This window comes from Lethenteron reissneri, chromosome 32, assembly GCF_015708825.2.
Source record: "Lethenteron reissneri isolate LAM-NWPU_2019-01 chromosome 32, ASM1570882v1, whole genome shotgun sequence".
Taxonomy (NCBI): Eukaryota; Metazoa; Chordata; class Hyperoartia; order Petromyzontiformes; family Petromyzontidae; genus Lethenteron; species Lethenteron reissneri.
Window position 1 is genome coordinate 13,184,094 of NC_083810.1, and position 18,462 is coordinate 13,202,555.

The 18,462-nt window shown below is 49.7% G+C and overlaps 1 protein-coding gene across 1 annotated transcript; it reads left to right on the plus strand.

Moving 5' to 3' along the window:
• The first annotated feature begins 1,511 nt into the window (after window positions 1–1,511).
• Window positions 1,512–13,686, plus strand: LOC133350140 (polyubiquitin-like). Its single transcript, XM_061564166.1, has 7 exons — window positions 1,512–1,706; window positions 2,573–3,095; window positions 3,367–3,603; window positions 9,812–9,864; window positions 10,233–10,764; window positions 11,377–11,601; window positions 12,593–13,686. Exons 2-7 carry the CDS (start codon window positions 2,604–2,606, stop codon window positions 12,824–12,826), a joined length of 1,773 nt encoding a protein of 590 aa, XP_061420150.1. The 5' UTR covers window positions 1,512–1,706; window positions 2,573–2,603; the 3' UTR covers window positions 12,827–13,686.
• The last annotated feature ends 4,776 nt before the right edge of the window (window positions 13,687–18,462 follow it).

An 18,462-nucleotide genomic window follows, 5' to 3' on the forward strand; every position in this document is an offset into this window, starting at 1 on the left:
CTATTTAAAGCTTTCGTGACTGCAGGGATTCATCTTCTTGGTTCTTTCGGTAAAGTCACGTAGAAGGGAAATAATAAAATAATAAAAAATAATAAACAAATAAAATTCTCACGACGTTTCGGCCACAACGCAAGCAGCCGTCTTCAGGTAAAGAACAGGGCTGTCTCATTCGGACGCTGTCTTTCCGACAGCCCTGTTCTTCACCTGAGGACGGCTGCTTGCGTTGTGGCCGAAACGTCGTGAGAATTTTATTTTATAATGTTTTATTTTTATTATTTTATTATTTCCCTTCTACGTGACTTTACCGAAAGAACCAAGAAGAAAAAAACACATTTCGTTTCTTCTACACCACAGACAACAAAGGGGGCGCCGCTAAACGCTCCAGAACCCACAAGGTAAGAGATATATCCCTGGTGGAGGTGGCGCTCAAGGGGAAAACCGAGAGAGAGGAGGCTTCGACACGGCACAAAGCGAGCGTGTGAGTGCCCCGTGCCAAGCCACCAACCCGGGCTTACGACCCGAAACGCTCAGTTCGCACCACGGCGCTGTCAGCAAGCACGTGATGCTGCCAGCATTGACGATGTCAACATCCACCGGAGTGCGCAAAGATTGACATCACCAGAAACCCGGCAATGACGCGCGTGGAGGACGCGCATCGACTTGCAGTACGCAAGAGCAACAGGCAGAGTTTGGTTCCGTGTCATGGCCATGCACAGAGTCCGTGTGGCGAGGTGTGTCTACACTTGTCGGAGCCACCCCCCTAGGTTGACTCGGCCTTAAATGGTTACGTGATTGCACTGAATTAAAGTCAGAATTTGGGAAGATGCGGAGAAGGGGGGGGGAGGGGTGAGTGTTGCTCTCTTTTCATTCAAGCTTAATCCGCTACTGGATGAAGGCCTCCCCATACCATTTCGGTTGGGAGGGGGGGGGGGGTTGACTATAATTGATCACAATGGTCATTTCGGGTTGGTGAAGTGGACACCACTCGCCACGTACGTAAGCCATTGTTGGGATTCGAGCAAAGGTCGCTGGGTTCTTAGTGCCGTACGCTCAACACCGCACCACCACTCCGGACCCAATGGATCTCTTGCCTGGTTGTCATACATTTGTATTTAACTTTCATGTGAAGGTTCCGTCGGCAGTGCTAAACAGGCACAGACTATGTATCCCCGACGAATAAAGGGCCACTTTGCCCGAAAGGTCGCTTGTTCTTATACTTTTTTTTATTTTTTAGGACAGTGTTATTGACGACCGCGTGTTGAGCTTTTGTTTGAATGGACGTCACCGCTGACGGTTCGTGCAGAGACCCTTATGCAGCGAGCGGGGCACTACGAATCAAACTTTATTTGTGTACGTGTCAATATCGCACTCAACACAATAGGCCGTCAGCAGTGCACGCAGCGCCAGGGGCTAAATCGTAAAACGCCGTCACGCCCTCATCGGCTGACGCCGCCGTATTTGCCAAGAAGCGATTCTTAATCGACGGCAAAAGTCGAGGAACGCACGAACTCGTGGGGGTTTTGGAAGTTACGCGGCTAATCAAACGCGCCGCGTTGAGGTCCGTCACCTTTTCGGGGAATTCACGAACAGCTGGGTGACGGTGTGACCCACGAGTATAAAGATCAGCTCGCGAGTAGCGAGTCGTCAATATCCGACATCTTCCTCCCGAACGAACACGGCGGACTGTAGAAGTCTCACAACTGCAGGTGAGTGGTAATTTAAGAGCCTCTGATTTTTTTTCGTAGGAGCTGAGTTCTAGGTGCACGTGTGTAACTGAAGCATCTTGTTTAAGCACATTGACGCTTCAGTTTAAGAAATAAAGCAGGTCTATCCAGTGCAACGATGTGCTACGTATTGATGTACAGTCCTTTATTATTTACGGAAATGTTACGTGAGCAATGACAAACCATGTTAAACATAACATGGACATTTAATTTTGGTATGAAACTTGCTTATTGCAGTGTCATTTTATTATTTAACTGGTTTTAAAATACATCTCAAATTTGTATGTTGAACCTCGTTCGCACCGTACGTAGCAAACCGTGCTAATCGGAGGTGCGGAGGTAAGACAACAAACTAAACACAAAAAAATATTTCCAAAGACATGAGTGTTCAATCTAGAAAATGATATAGAGACAAGAAGAGAGATCAGCGACAGTGTGAGTGTGTAACATCAAAACAAGCGAACGGGTGAGACTGGGATAGTGATAGCCGACTTAGTGTGCCGAGTGGCAGTGGGTAGGAATCGGCCATACGAGTTACCCACCCGCGACTATTGACAAAAGGGCTGTAATGTAGTATTATAACATTTAGGCCTCGAAAATAATATTTGAACAAGGATGTTTGCCTCCTTTCCATATTCTCTCCGCTTCCCCCTGCCGCTTGCAAAAATCATGACAAGTTCAAGAGAAACCCATCCTCCATTCGGAGCCCTCCCCCCCCGTACCCCCTATATGTCGTGCATCTTGAGCTGCACTCACATGTAGACATTCTGTAAGTGTGGACTGTGCAATTGTATTGCATTTGCAGTCAGCTCTGACATATCTACGCCTTTTGCTTTTGTTTACAATAGTGAACGAGTTTCTTCCATTCTCTGCTCCATCATGAATCCCGAGACAATTGCCTCGGAAACCATCGCGCCCACGTGGTCGCTCCAAGCGGGCTTGACGCCCACGGATGACCGCGTCTACATCATGTACCACGGCACCAACGTGGCCTCGGCCAAAGCCATCTTCTCCGAGGGCTTCAGACAGTCTGCCGGCGGCATGCTGGGCCGTGGCGTGTACGTGAGCCGCAACATCGACAAGGCCAGACGGTACCCGCTGAACACGGAGGATCACCTGAAGGTCATCCTAAAGCTGGAGGTGGATGTGGGCAAGGTCAAGAAGATCGACAGCCAGGACCACCCCCTGCGTCTCACCTGGCACGACAAGGGCTACGACACCGCCTGGGTGCCCGCAGGGTGCGGAATGGTGATCAGCCATCTGGAGGAGGACTGCGTGTGGGACCCGGAGAGGGTCAAGGTCATTGGCATCGAGGAGGCGCCTGTTGGACAAATCGCCACTCTACGGGAAAAGATTAGGATGCCATCCAAAGTACGTGTCAAGTAAACGGCACTTATGTGCTTCAGTAAGGGATGTTGTGAATGAGACGTCTACGTTATGAATGATACGAGTATTGAACCAGTGCCCATATATAAATCACATTTGGATGCACATTGTTCAATCACGTTCTGTGTAATTTCAACGGCTGACACAGGATTGCCTGTGGAAATAGGCGTGTGTACGCAGGTTCACGTGCGTGCTCAATTGTCGTGTGTCCTGCTCGTTATTTTGTGTTAATATTACCTCTTTGTCCTCACTGCAGACCGTCCAGATCTTCGTGGTGAACTTTCAAGGGAGCACCCGGACGTACGACGTGAGCCTCTCGGACCGGGTGCAGCAGCTGAAGGTGGAAGTCCATCGGAAGGAGGGAGTGCCCCCCAGGGAGCAGATTCTCACTTTCGAGAGCCGGCAGCTGGAAGACCAACGCACACTGCGTTCCTACAAGATCAGGGCACAAAGCACCATCCAATTGCAAGCCCGCCTGCGCGGAGGGCAAGCCTAAAGCCAGACAAATCACGCACGTGGCTCACGTTTGAGATGAATGTGACCTTAGCCTCGATTGTTTTCGAGTCGACGCGACTTCTCAAACTGCACTCACCGTGGTGTGAGTTTTTGTGCCGAGGGATCATGATACACAGTGTAACGACTTAGCCAGACCATTGGAACCTCATTTGCCAGAAGAAAAAATATGATAATTGTTTTTTTACCCTTTTATCTGGCAACATAAGTGACACCTTTTTTTACAAGGAGTCATGTTAGCATAGACCACAATACCTGCAGTCGTAATGCAAACAAAACACATAACTCTGATAATGTATGCACTGTCCTTGAAGTTGATTGGTCCACACCCGAGACAGCTTTCCTTAGAGCCTAGTCTCACATGGTGTTGGACCAGATGACGCCAAAAGGCGCGACTTAGCCAGATCCACAGATTCCCAAATGTCCTTTTCCGTTATTGCATATTTAAATGAACTGCGAATTTAGACACTAAGTCAATGCTACTTGCACATTGTTCGACTATATTGTTCAATTGTCTCTCGCAAATATATAAACAATAAATATATTTCTACTTTAAGGAAACTTCGTGTGGTTTCATGTTTACGAATATGCCTTACACGCATTCCCTGCTTGGTTAACATCAAAATAGATCACCCATCTCTCAGTGAAGTTGAAAGAAAGTCGTTTTAGATGGCTGTCGTAGGAAGAGAGGAAACTCATCAATGGGACGAAGATGATGAACATGGAAGTACCTGGCCAACAGGAAAGTGGTTTAAAGTGGCGAGGATATGAAGGATGGTGTCGAATGAACGTGGAAATGGTTTAAGCACGGTATTTGAATGAGCGGAGAAAGAGGACCAGGAACGCAGAGGAAGAACATGAGGCACCAATAATGGCTTTGCCCAGAGATGTCCTGCATTAGAACAAAAACTCAAATTGTTAATAACAACACTGCCCTAAAATAAGAGTTTATATAAATAAGTAATCTTTTGGGAAACGACCCTTTTTGGCAGCAACTCACTAGGGCGTTTGCATGAAACGTCGCCTCTTATATAATTTCCTTTTTAAGGTGGTGGATATAACAAAGTTGTTTGGTGTGGTTTTGTTAATTGTGCTGCCACTGCCAAACGCAATATCCCCAATGGATTTGTAATGGTAGTAGTGCTTCCGACTCCATGCTCCGTGCTTGTGAGCGTGCCAAACGTCCAGGGTTTGCGGGGCAACCGAGCTCATTGAACCTCGAGTAAGTCGCGCAATGCTGCGCCTATTTCTTGGCGTGAAGTGCAGAGTGCAAAAATCAACATTAAAGAATTCAACTGCATGCAAGGAACCAATTCAATCTGAATGCACATGTGGGGCAGGCTCGCAGGTGAAGAGCACGCAACTACTCACGCGTTATCGTCTGTCGACAGCTGGATGTACCTGCAATAAAAAAAAATGTGTAAAGCCCTTTTGGCCGTTCAACAACGTGTTGGTCATGGACACCGCTTAACCATACTTCCATACTTCACCACGGTGGCCAACGTTGGTTGATAAAGTTGAGAGGTGCCCAGCACCGACTCGGTATAAATCGACAGACCTGTGTATAAATATCACGTGCGAGAGCAATCACAAAAACACTTTAAAGCCACACGTTTCACACAAAACATGTCACATTGCAAAAGGTTTGGTTATGTGTCTGTTTGAAAAAACCTAGTTAAAAGGGTTCCACAACCTTTACATAATGAATGGAATAATAAAAACAATCTGTCATATGCACAGCCTGTTGGTCAATCTACTGTTGGAAGGGCTCTCCAGATTGTCTCGGCCATGTACGTTGTTTGACCATACTTCACTAACTGTGTGCGGGGTGGTGAAATTGTGTGCGTGAGGGTGCGGTGGGGGAAGCGGTAGTGTAGCGGTTAACGCGCTGTGCTACGAACCCGGCGAGCCGGGTTCGATTTCCGCTCACGGCCAACGCCAGTGACGATTATCTGAACTAGTCCTGAGTCTCCCCGGAGGTCGACTCAGCCTAAAATGAGTATAATATCTGGTGCGGTGTGTAAACATTGCCATTGGGAAGATAAAGGCGGTCGGGCGTGGTGCTGGCCACTCACCCCCTCGTGTATTATTCCGGCCTTCGTAGGTGCTCGCTAACATCACTTGCCCCGAGTCAGTTAAAGGCTATAGGAGGAATCGTTGTCTTTGTTGGGGGGAGGGGAAAGATGGCGATGGCGTAGCATCGATTCAAACGTCACTCGTGACCCAGATTGAACCCACGTGGCCGGCAGCATGACACTGTGCGCTAACCACTGCGCCACTGCTCCCCCGCGTGAGCGCTGACAGATAACGCTGCCGTCACATATCCGGCTCTCGGCATAAGAAAACGTAAACACATTTTTATTCTACAACCCATCACCCAGAGGGCCTTCTGGGAGGGCACAATTTCAGCGACATTGATTCAAATACGCATCGTGCAAGCATAACCCGGTTTCGACATGCAGTGTCTCATCAGCAGTCAGACTTGAATCAATGCTGGTAGCTGTCCACCTTACAAGCATATGGATGGACTGTTTACGAAATACTTTTGTTTTTACGTGGAGAGACGGGAATATTAAGGAGACATTGCACATTTAACCCATTCATATTTTCCACAACGACGCGAATTGTTATTTTGAGTTTGCAATAGTAAGCACACGCAACATTTCCCATACCAAGAGTGTTTTCACTCTACCTTGAATCTAATGGAATGTGCGATTATATATATGTACACTGTATTTACAGGTCAGAAGCCACTAAAGAAGACATGCGCCATGAAATTAGCCGACGGGACAGACACGTGGCAGCTTCTCGCGTCTGACGCTTGTTTTGTGGTCAGGTCATGAACAGCAGTCGGTTGATTATTAACCGCGAACCAGGCGACGTCAGTTCCAGCAAACAGAAGACGGAACGTCACGCGACGTGCACGGTGCAAGCCCGTGCGCCACGTGGAATGAGAGCCTTTGCAATGCGCCACGGATCCAGTCGCTTTGATAATTTCACCGCTGGATGCGCGCCCTCCTGCACGCCATTATGGGTCGTGGAGGTTGCAAGACCATAAACTTCGCCGCGCCGGTCACTGCGGGTTCAGTTAAGGTGGGGACCATAGACGTTGGAGCATAGTACAGTACGACAATGAATTGTGCTTGCACTGCCTTCTCCCGACAGTGTGGCACACCAGCGAACGAGGCGGTGTTGGTATAACCACGTCAAACCCCACGTGTGTAACACACGTGTATAACATACCACAGCACTCGTACGGTATGTGATATGTTAATGAAAATAAAGTTAATGTTCTAAAACTAAGCGTTATTAAAATAAAACGTCGTCATCGTGAGAATCAAACATTGCACTTTGTTTTGCATGGCGGCTGATGACTGGATTATAGTCGGGGTGCGGTGGGCGTTGGTGGGTCACGAAGAGATGAGAACACGATTGCGTGAGATCACCAACTCCAGGGCAATGCTTGTCAGTAGCAGGAGAGCAAATTCGTGCCTCATGAACGACTCTGCGTTCAGTTTTGGTGTCATCCCCTCGCATTCAACTGTAAGAGTAATACATCCACAGGTCTCTGCTAATCCACTGCTGAATGAAGGCCTTCAAAACGCCTTTGTTGGTGACGGGGGTTGTTTTACCGTGCCGTTGTCAGTGTTGGTGGATAAGGGGTCGTGTCGGGCCGGATCCAGTACAGATATCCCTCACCACCGACGTTGGCCATGGTCAGGAATCGAACTTCTCTCTGTGGCCCCGGGTTCGAAGCGCGGCTCGCCGCAACATGCACTGGGCACTCTTGTTATTGTGTCCACGAGGCTGTGACTACTGCGTCACGATCTATAAATAAGACGACAGTATTGTTCACGCTGCTCTATTACTCAATAGACTAGCCTCGTCACTATTTGCAAGGCAACGCCCCAATGGGTAATCGAAGCGAGGCTGCCCGCTTGCATGCACAGCGCATCGCACGAGCGATGTCACCCTCGACTTCATTTCGCCGAATTCGCGTGGAATTCAAGAATCCACGTCACGCAGCCAGAGCGCATCGGTGCCCGAAGGCCATCTCCAGCCCACTTCGCCTCGCAAGTGCAGAGACGCTACGTGGTCACTGCCATGCATCGTGCATTATATAACCGTACACGTAGGTTGAACTTAATCTCGATAATCGGAGGTGCGGGGAAGAACAACAATAGGAGTGCATGCACACACGCAGTTGCTTGCGTGTGTGCAGGGTCTGTTGCAGGCGACTTACAACTTGGGCTATCGCAGCCGATGCGATGACCCTACGACATGTTTGTGTTGAGGTGATGCCACGGAGTGGTGGAGAGACGAAGATGACCTTCTGAGAAAACCGGCACTTGTGACAACTCCACTGAATTCACGGATCTCAAAGGGGTGCACGATTTTACAGGAACGTCACGGGAGTGCTGTGGACGAACTGGCCCGAGCATAGGAATGTTGAATATCCACCACTGGCTCAGGGAAACCGGCGGAGATTAATGCCGACCAATTGCTCGTCCGAACAGAGAGACAACGATGACAAAACGTCTCCAAACATTGCGTCGGCACGGACCGGTGTGAGAGCGGGCGCGGCACAGCGCTGATGACGCGGCGGGTGTCGGGAAACCACCGAAACCCCCCACTCCCCCCCCATCATCGCCCCCCCCCACTCCTCGCTCCCCCCACCCCACTCCTCGCCCCCCCCCCGACTCTTCGCTCCCCCCCCCCCGACTCTTCGCTCCCCCCACTCCTCGCTCCCCCACTCCTCGCCCCCCCCCACTCCTCGCCCCCCCCCACTCCTTGCCCCCCCCCATTCCTCGCCCCCCCCACCCCACTCCTCGACCCCCCCCCCGACTCCTCGCTCCCCCCCCCCGACTCCTCGCTCCCCCCACTCCTCGCCCACTCCTCGCCCCCCCCACTCCTCGCTCCCCCCCCACTCTTCGCTCCCCCTCCACTCTTCGCTCCCCCCCCACTCTTCGCTCCCCCCCCACTCTTCGCTCCCCCCCCACTCTTCGCCCCCCTCCCCCCCCCATCATCGCCACCCCCCCACTCCTCGCTCCCCCCACCCCACTCCTCGCCCCCGCCCCGACTCCTCGCTCCCCCCACTCCTCGCTCCCCCACTCCTTGCCCCCCCCCACTCCTCGCCCCCCCCCACTCCTCGCCCCCCCCCCACTCTTCGCTCCCCCCCCCACTCCTCGCCCCCCACTCTTCGCTCCACCTCCCATTCCTCGCCCTCCCCCCCAAATACCAATTCCGCGCCACTCGCCACTAAGTGACGGTGACGTCACCACGGCGCCTGTACCAGGCTAGGTGCACTTCGCGGCCACGTGAAGTGTCGAAATCTCGCTGACAGGAGGTCTCGCGACAGACCCAGGTGCCGCCATGGGTTAGCCGACTGAGAGGACTGGCCGATGCACCACCTGTGCCACGACTGTGCTGCATTTTAGACGGCCGGCGCTCCGCTCGTTGTAGTGAGCGTCGCTCCTCTGCTCTCCGTTGTTGCTGGAGGGCGACTGCCTCCAACTGCCCAGCAGCAGCGGCGTCCTTCACGAACCTCCTCCACAGAGGCCGATCTTGACACCGCCGGTACCAGTCGTCGGCAAGTCCACTCAACTCCACATCCTCCCATACCGCATCACTCCATCTCTTCACTAACCCATGTCGTGCCCGTTTAGCCCCCTCGATGCGGCCAAACAAAAGCTGCTTGGGCATGCGGTGGCTGGGAATGCGGGCTACATGACCCAGCCAATGCAGCCTTGCCTGCCGGAGGAGCTCACTGTGTCCAGATATTTCAAGGATTTGTGAGCTCCTCACACAATCCAGCCTGGTTAAACCCAGGATGGATCGCAGGCATGCCAGCCTGAATGTTTCACGCATAGAAAAGGGAGGGCATGACTGTGGTCGAGAAGACCCGAAGTGTCTTGCGGAGCGACAGACGAGGGAGCTTCCACACAACATTGCGCAGCCGATGGAAATATAGTGGCGCCCGACTGATTCGGAGTAGGACCTCTGCTGTCAAACCTCCAGCACCATGGTCACAAACAGAGGCAGGTTTCGGAAACCCGAAAGGGAGGGCTGGCGGCTGGGAGGAGCCCACACCGCGGTGCGGATTGAACTCAGTCGGAGAGGCTCTGCGTGGATTCCCCAGCCCCGGGGCTCTGCGCTAGGAGGGGGAGGCGCGTGCGCGACTTTAAAAGGAGGGCAGCGCGCAACGGCAGGGACACAAGCAGCCTCTCCTCCTTCGGAACAGGTGAGATACCCGCGGTCGCTGCGCTCTCTGCCGATGCTGCCTCTTGCGTAGAGCGGAGCCCGGCTGCGTGCAGTGCAACAACAGGTTGTGGGTTGTGCGTTGGTGAAGTATGGTCAAATAACCCCGACGACCGCCGAGGATTGGGGAACTCCTCATCCAGCAGTGGGTTTAACAAAATAGTTGTAGGTGTTTATGTTACATTAAGTTTTGCAGCAATAGGCTCCATCTGTTTGTAACTTTGCCACACGAGGTTGCTCGACAAATACGAACGTAGCCAATGGTGACGAATTAACAAAGTGCCGTTTCGTCTGCTCGTGGTTTTAAACTGTGAGGCTGCGTTTTCACCAAGATCGTGCTGCGTTTCTCAGCACCGCCTACAGATCCTCTCGCCTTCACCGCTCCACGACGATGGACTGCTCCGAGACCATCGGCGACCGCAATGTCCCCTGCACCCTGCAGAGAGGAGAGAGCCCCAAGGATGACCGGCGCTACATCATGTACCACGGCACCGACGCGCAGGGGGCACGCGGCATCCTCGCGCAGGGCTTCAGGCGGTCCGAGCGCGGCATGCTGGGGCCCGGCGTCTACGTGAGCCGCGACATCGAGAAGGCGAGGCGGTATCCGATTGGGAAGCCCGAGAACGTCAAAGTGATTCTGAAGCTCAGGGTGAACGTGGGGCGCGTGAAGAAAATCGACGGCCAGGACCACCCCCTGCGTCTCACCTGGCACGACGAGGGCTACGACACCGCCTGGGTGCCGCGGGGCTGCGGGATGGTGACCAGCGAGCTGGAGGAGGACTGCGTCTGGGATCCGGAGAGGATCACGGTCGTTGGCGTCGAGGAGGCGCCCAGCAGCGAAATGAAGACGATGTTGCTCGCGATGATGAAGAACCCAAACGACGTGAGTGGAACGCAAGGCAGGCAGGCACGCAGGCACTCAGGCACGCAGGCACGCAGGCAGGCAGGCGCAACAGCAGTGGTGTAGCTGCACCAGGTGCAACCACACAATGCCACTGACCTACCGGATACACTTCTTATATTCACACCGGGCAACTTTGTGAAGTTAACAATATTTTTGCCAATGGCTGAAGGCCGACGGCAACATCGCAACAATATTTGCGTGCATGCAGATGTGTGGACACGTACAGGCTGTGAATGAAACTGTGCTGTTAGACTGTACATCAAACAGAACGCAACGTAGATGGCAAATGCAAGCTGAAGCGTGACTTGTTATTTTACGTGTAATGGTTATTTACATATTTCTACACGATACATCTTGGTGAAAAAATTACAGTGCAATCTGAATGTTTTAATATTTGTTTTCTTTTAACTGTATTCTCATGGGGTAATCAAAAATCTGCCAAGCCTGAGCCCCACGTGCCGAGTAAAAATCACCAACGCATTGTATTGTAGAGCACTTTAAGTGGATAGCTGTAGACTATTCACGTGCGTGTCACCCTTCGTTGAAAATAAATGCCGTACACTCTCCCGTCACCCCCGTTCCCCAACGCAGGTCGTGCAGATCGTCGTGAAGGACCTGGAGGGGAAGTCCCTGAGGCTGATGGTGAAGCTGTCCGAGTCGGTGCTGGCGCTGAAAGCCAGGATCCAGAGCAAGTGGAAGGTGTCGCCCGCTCAGCAGCGCCTCGCTTACGGGGGCGCCGCGCTGCAGGACGCCACCACCCTCGCCAAGTGCGGCTTGAAGCAGAATGCCATCGTCAACCTGCTTCACGTGGACCACGTAAGCAGAGCCGCTTGCCACGCACTCGGAATCGCCAACGCGACCTCTGGGTCGGTGTGAGAAAATGCTAAAAACTAATTTAGAAAAGTGACTTTGTGAATGCCTTTCTGTTTCAGCCAGCCTTGATCTCGGGTAGGGCTAAGGAACATTTTCCTTACCGAGGGTCGAATTTGACTTTTTAAAGTCTCTTGCAGGCCACGGATAACACAGCTCATTCACTACTCTGAGTGCAAGCTAGGGGCGGCCCATCCATATAGGCGACCTAGGCGGTTACCTCGGGTGCCACGTTAAGTGAGGCACCAAATTCGAGTAAAAAAAAATATATACAAATAAAATAATAATTGTGTCACTTATTTCAATTCCCGTGCATGCACAGAAGGAATATGAATTATAATTAATTTCATCAACATTTGAGAATTTATTGCTTGGACAGACGGACAAACCATATAATTATGCCTCTGTTTAAAACAATACGCTTAAAAACATGAAGTGGAAAATACGGGCAAAATGTTCCCCAGTTTATCAAAAACCTCAGCCTAGATCTGCCCTTGGGGTTTGGGGGTGCCGATTGCATGGTTCTCCGAGTGCGACAGTTGCTGGCAAACTAGTCTAGGGCCGCCCCCGACTGCAAGGAACCCCCCGTGCAGTTACAGAAGTGACGAGAACACTGACATTATAAACTAATCCCCTGGTACTCACTGCAGCTATCTTGAGTCTGATTCGATGTGTATTAGTGTCATGTTGCATCTCATTACGTTGCTTTAATAGTATGGCCTGATAATGGCTTCTTCTGTTCACTGTAACATTCATTATGGAGCCAGCCAGCCAACAGGTGGTAGAGCACCTATGCCACCATTCTACGAATGGACATTCTAAATTAACAACAGCCTATATGCCTGCAATATAAAAAAAACTCGGTGCGTAGCCCAAGTGAAGATGGCATTTGTAACGCGACGGCATTGTTTAACTTTTCATTTCATATTCCACGCAGGCCGTTGACGTCTTCGTGAAGACGCTCGCGAACAAAACGTTGACGATAGAGGTGAAGCTCTCAGACTCGGTGCTCTCACTGAAGCAGAAGGTCCAGCAGAAGGCGCGCATACCGGTAGAGCAGCAGATCCTCACCTTCGGCATCCACACCCTGGAGGACGATCAGAAGCTGGAGTGGTACGGGATTCAGCAACACTCCACCATCACCATGCAGGGCCGCCTGCGGGGAGGGTAGTCACGTGCCCCGCGCACGCGCCACCTGAAGAATTGACGGACACAATTCATGAGCGGTCTTCTGTCCAGTTGGCCATGGTCAGGGTGGACCTGCAACTACTGCCTTCTACAAAATCTCCACCTGTGTGTCGGTCATCACCGCCAGATGTATGATGTTAACAAAAAAAGAATTGTTCATGCTATCGTTACTGCACTCGTGCATATATTTAATCTGCATAAATATTCATGGAACTTTAACAAATCTTCATCCAAATGGTTAAGCCCGTGATGGTTATTTTCGGATCTCGGACCAGTGATGTGTGTTTGAGTTTATTTGTTGGGTGTGGCAACACACACGAGGGCCCACATGAATGCCACGTCTAAGAAGAGAGTATGCCAACGGTACAGTTGCATACATACCATTCCATGATAGTTTTGTATTTGTCTGTATATAGTAAGAGTCAAACAAAAAATTGTATGCGTATGTCTGAATGTGGTTGATGATGAAACGTAGAAAATATGACCCACACTACCCACGCCATTGCTCAAGTGCCTGTTTACCGATTTGAAATGTATATTGTCTCGTTGTTGAGCTGATTGTCAATACTTGTTGAGATTACGATGGAAGTTTTCGCGTGTTGTTATTTTATTTGTCTTGTACACCCGCAAGCATAGTGTGGCCATCTTTATTTAACGATGCAACGCGCTGTGTGATTATCAGCACAGTATTCGTAAAAGTTTAAATTCCTGGAATAATTTAGACATTTTGTCTCTTTTAAAGTTTACACCTTTGATTATACAATTTGTAGCATGACATTTTATTATAAATGCACTTTTTATATGTCAGCTGACTAGATCAAACAATTCTGGGTTGTATTGTTGCCCGCTTTATTTTCTTTGTTCACGTTACCGGTTGCAAAATAAAGACTGCGAATCTGATGGAGCCATCCGTGCCATTGCTTAGTCCACCACACACCCCGCAGCTCGCGCTCCAATGGGCCACACAGCAGGGCACGCAGGGGGAGGCCACCTCACGCCACCGAGAGGAGTTGTGGCCAACGGCTGCCACCGGGGTGCCGGGACGCTCGTTGCCGCCAGCGCTCTCCCCAGCACGGAGAGGCCGCTGCCGCAGGGCCGGAATCAGAATATTTATTTATTATTTGGAGAAATCCGACGAGCTATGAAGCCCTTTTTCACAGATGTCCTGTAGGGGCGGGTTCATAACGTGACGACAACAAAACAAAAAGACGACAGGAGTGCAGAATACGGGACATGTAAAACAAATCACCAAGTACTCATTGGTTATTTCGGTAAAGTCACGTGTGTAGAAATAAAATAAAAATTAAATTATATTTTTAATTTTTTTTTCTACATACGTGACTTTACCGAAAGAACCAATGAGTATAGTAATTCCTGCAATCACGAAAGCTTCAATCCCAGATTAAATCACTAAGTATATACAAATAAAGTAAAATATATTTTGTATCCTACCAGGTAAAGCCCCCCTAAGCTATTAACTTGTTTTTCAGACTCGACCTGCCCACGATTCACAGCTGAAAGAGGCTCATCGTGTGGACATTTACAGCATCAATATCATCTAAATACTCTGACGGCAACTTTGTAAAGGTGTGGAGGCCACACGCAGCCCGCAGGGTCCTCCACTGCGGCCGTGCGGACTTGGGACCCCGTTGGCAATCCGCCAGCACCCACTCCACACGTGGTGATGACGTCATCTCGTTTATAAATAACACTAACAAAACGGTATTTTGTTCCTGGGTAGTAAATGTTATTTCCTAATTGTTTATGCCTCAAAAGTATAGAAAAATGGCTGTTATTCCCCAAACACTTTACTTTTGTGACCAAGACAGTGATATTTCGAAATTTGCCTATTTTCAATGAGAAAACGTGTGCATTTGTATAATTCCTTCACATAAAGTCCTGGTCAGAAAAGCTAAGTGTGTGGGGAATAATATCCATTTTCTGTACTTTTTAGGCATAAGCTATTAAAAAATAACTATTAATATTCAGGAACAAAAATTGTGTTACACAGTGTAGTCTGGTTCAAAAGCGGATGTAAAATATCCAATGGCGTGTTAATGCAATATTAAGTCAAATTTGGCGAACTTGAAATATTATCCCGCGAATTATACAATTGAGATTTCAAAACACGTAGCAAGCATCTCCCGCAAGGAGGCTGGGCCAATGCCTGGCGCGGGCTCGTCTGTTTTCCTCGCCAACGCGAGCTCGATAGACCAGATTCCTCCCTCTCATTCGCGAACTTTATGCTGTTTTTATCGCGGCGCTTTGGTTTACTCCCAAATTCCAAACGCTCATTGGTCGACTTGGTCTTAAATGAGTGCCTGCTACGATTTGTAAAACATCGCTTCTGGAGAGGGCCAAGGACGGCGTGGTGCAGCAAGCCATCATCGCACCAGAGAAGCACCCCGGGGCAACCTCACGCCACGTCTTTTACAATCAAAGTGACGCTGTAATCAACGGCTGCACGCATATATACGTTCGTATTATCCACGTGAACGCACATTTGGGGCCGCCCATAAATGACGTCACGTGATATTGGACGATTTACCCCCCCCCCCCTTCGTCACACGGCGTCACAAAAAGTCAAACCCCACCTCAAATATTACGTCAAAGCTCTGCGCCCCCCCCCCCCCCTCCCATAGAAATAAATAAACATGCTTTAAATCGTTTTACTATTGTCATTGTAGTGCGTATTTAATGTGGCGCTGCACTCTGATGTTGTAGGAGAAAACATTTATAAAAAAAAGTCTAATCAAGTAGAATGTGTTGTCTATATTTATTTAAAGTTACCTATTTTCAATGAGAAAACGTGTGCATTTGTATAATTCCTTCACGTAAAGTCCTGGTCAGAAAAGCAAAGTTTGTGGGGAATAATATCCATGTTCTGTACTTTTTAGGCATAAGCTATTAAAAAATAACTATTAATATCCAGGAACAAAAATTGTGTTACACAGTGTAATCTTTTCATTTCTTAGATGATTTCTCACTGATTTGAAACGCTCTGTGACGATCATCAGCCATGGCGTGTGACGTCACGCAGTGGTCGGGGAGGCCCATGTCATTAAGGACCTAATTGATTATTGTTTGAGGCGTTAAAAATCAATAAATCTTGACTAAGGTTAGGCATTGGACTGGATTCTTACAGACGGTGACCGGCGACTCATGACTGTATTCTAGTTCAGGGGGGTTGGTGGGTCACGAAGAGATGAGAACACGATTGCGTGAGATCACCAACTTCAGGGCAATGCTTGTCAGTAGCAGGAGAGCAAATTCGTGCCTCATTAACGACTCTGCGTTCAGTTTTGGTGTCATCCCCTCGCATTCAACTGTAAGAGTAATACATCAACAGGTCTCTGCTAATCCACTGCTGAATGAAGGCCTTCAAAACGCCTTTGTTGGTGACGGGGGTTGTTTTACCGTGCCGTTGTCAGTGTTAGTGGATAAGGGGCCGTCCTAAATGACGTCACGCATCTAGGAGGGGGGGGGGGGTCAGACATTTGTGACGATGTGACGAGGGGGGGGAGGTGAGAAATGTGACGTCACATCAAAATGCGCAACTTTAAATGAATATAGACAACACGTTCTACTTAATTAAATCTACTTTTTAATCAATGTTTCTCCTACAACATCAGAGTGCAGCGCCACATTAAATACGCACTACAATGGCAATAGTTTAAAGCGATTTGAAGCATGTTTTATTTTTGGAGGGGGGGCAGAGCTTTGTGACGTCATATTTGAGGGGGGGGTCTGACTTTTTGTGACGCCGTGTGACGTCATTTATGGACGGCCCCTAACTACTGCGTCACGTTCTATAAATAAGACGAGTGTTGTTCACGCTGCCCTATTACTCAATAGATTAGCCTCGCCGCTATTTGCAAAGCAACGCCCCAATGGGTAATCGAAGCGAGGCTGCCCGCTGCATGCACGAGCGATGTCTCCCTCGACTTCATTTCGCCGAATTCGCGTGGAATTCAAGAATCCACGTCACGCAGCCAGAGCGCATTCGCCTCGTAAATGCAGAGAAGTGACGTTGTCACAGTCATGCATCATTATTATTATTATGCTATACCCCAAAGGCCGTAATTATAATATAAATTGGGGGAGAGGGGGACACTTCCCCCCCTCCCCCAATATATATTGCTATAAAATAGATTTATGTTTATATGATTGTGGTTATGGTTGTACTTTATTAATCCCTAATCTCTGCCATTACATACAATGAAACAAGAAAATGTAAAAGAAAAAACAGAGCAATGTAATACAATACACTATTAGACACTATTGTAAAAAAATGGTAGTGATTTTTTTATATTTTTGGCAGGAAATTCGTTTTCAAATTTAGATTTTTTTTTTTTCTGGGGAGGGACCCCCACACCCCCTGGAAGATTTGGTCCCCCCCCCATTGCTATACCCTAATGAGAACGCATGGACGCGTGGTCGCTTGCGTGTGTAGGCTCTTGTACACGAGCCTTAACTGAAGTTATCGCAGACGATGCTACACGATCCACGTGTTGGTTTTAGGCGTAACGTTACGCGGCAGTTTCACGCCAACATTTTCGTCATTCATTGTCAGTGCATACGGAATGTACACAGAGCCGCGGGCACCGCAGTAGGGCCCCCCCCCCCCACCCGGTCTTCAATGTCTCATCCGAATTGGCGTTCAAACGTCGTGTCCGCATAGATGCCGTGCCATGAGCGAGCGCACTGCGAATGTTCGCAGTGCGCCCCGCGGCCGTGAAGTGACGCGCGCGGGTTTCGGGAAATCACCGAAAGCCCCCCACCTCCCCGCACCAAAGACAAAGATCCCCCGTGTAGCCTGTAACAGACTTTAGGGACAAGTGCTGTTAGCGAGCACCTATGAAGACCGGCACGGCACACGAGGGGGGGGGGGGTGGCCAGCACCACGCCCGACCGCCTTTGTATCCCCAGTGGCGAGGTTTACACACCGCACAAGGTACTCGTTTGGAGGCAGAGTCGACCTAGGGAAGGCCAAGGACCGGTTCAGACAATCGTCGCCTGGTGTTGGCCGTGAGCGAGAATCGAACTCGGGTCACCAGGTTCGTAGCGCAGCGCGCTACACTACCCGCTACACCCCCCCACCAACACCCCCACCACAGAAGCTTTCGGAAACCCGAAGGGAGGAGCCTACACCGCAAGGTTTGCTGAACGAGCTCAATAGGCGAGACTCTGCGGTCCTGTTGTATGCGGAGAGTCTTATTTTATTATATAAATACATGATTCTCGCAAGTTCGTGTCTAGGGGTTTTCTGACATCAATTGTAATAAAGACATTCTCTACAATGGTCACCAGGTTCATGGATCCGTCCAGCAGTTCAGGCTTTTAAACAATACGACTCAAGAAACAGCAATAAACCACTCGGATTTGTCGTTGACCGAGTGTCCGAGTTTTTGATAGATTAAAGCATCAACTAGTCTCATAAGCACGTCAACGCTGCACCATTGTTCTTCTACAGTATACACGAAAAACACGCGACCTACACAACCGTACAAACCAACGTATGGTGAAAAAGTTGAATGTCTAGGTGGATAATCGGCTAACGTATGAGCCCTCTAAAATGAACTCATCCCCTTTTTAGGTGCCGTGAATAAGTGATGTTAG

What these genes read in the sequence shown, in the direction of transcription:
- LOC133350140 (XM_061564166.1), top strand. Translation starts at nt 2,604, where the DNA reads ATGAATCCCGAGACAATTGCCTCGGAAACCATCGCGCCCACGTGGTCG. An exon ending in GCCTGCGCGGAGGGCAAGCC is followed by an intron (nt 3,604 to 9,811) that starts TAAAGCCAGACA and finishes CGACTTTAAAAG; the next exon opens with GAGGGCAGCGCGCAACGGCA. An exon ending in CCTCTCCTCCTTCGGAACAG is followed by an intron (nt 9,865 to 10,232) that starts GTGAGATACCCG and finishes TGCGTTTCTCAG; the next exon opens with CACCGCCTACAGATCCTCTC.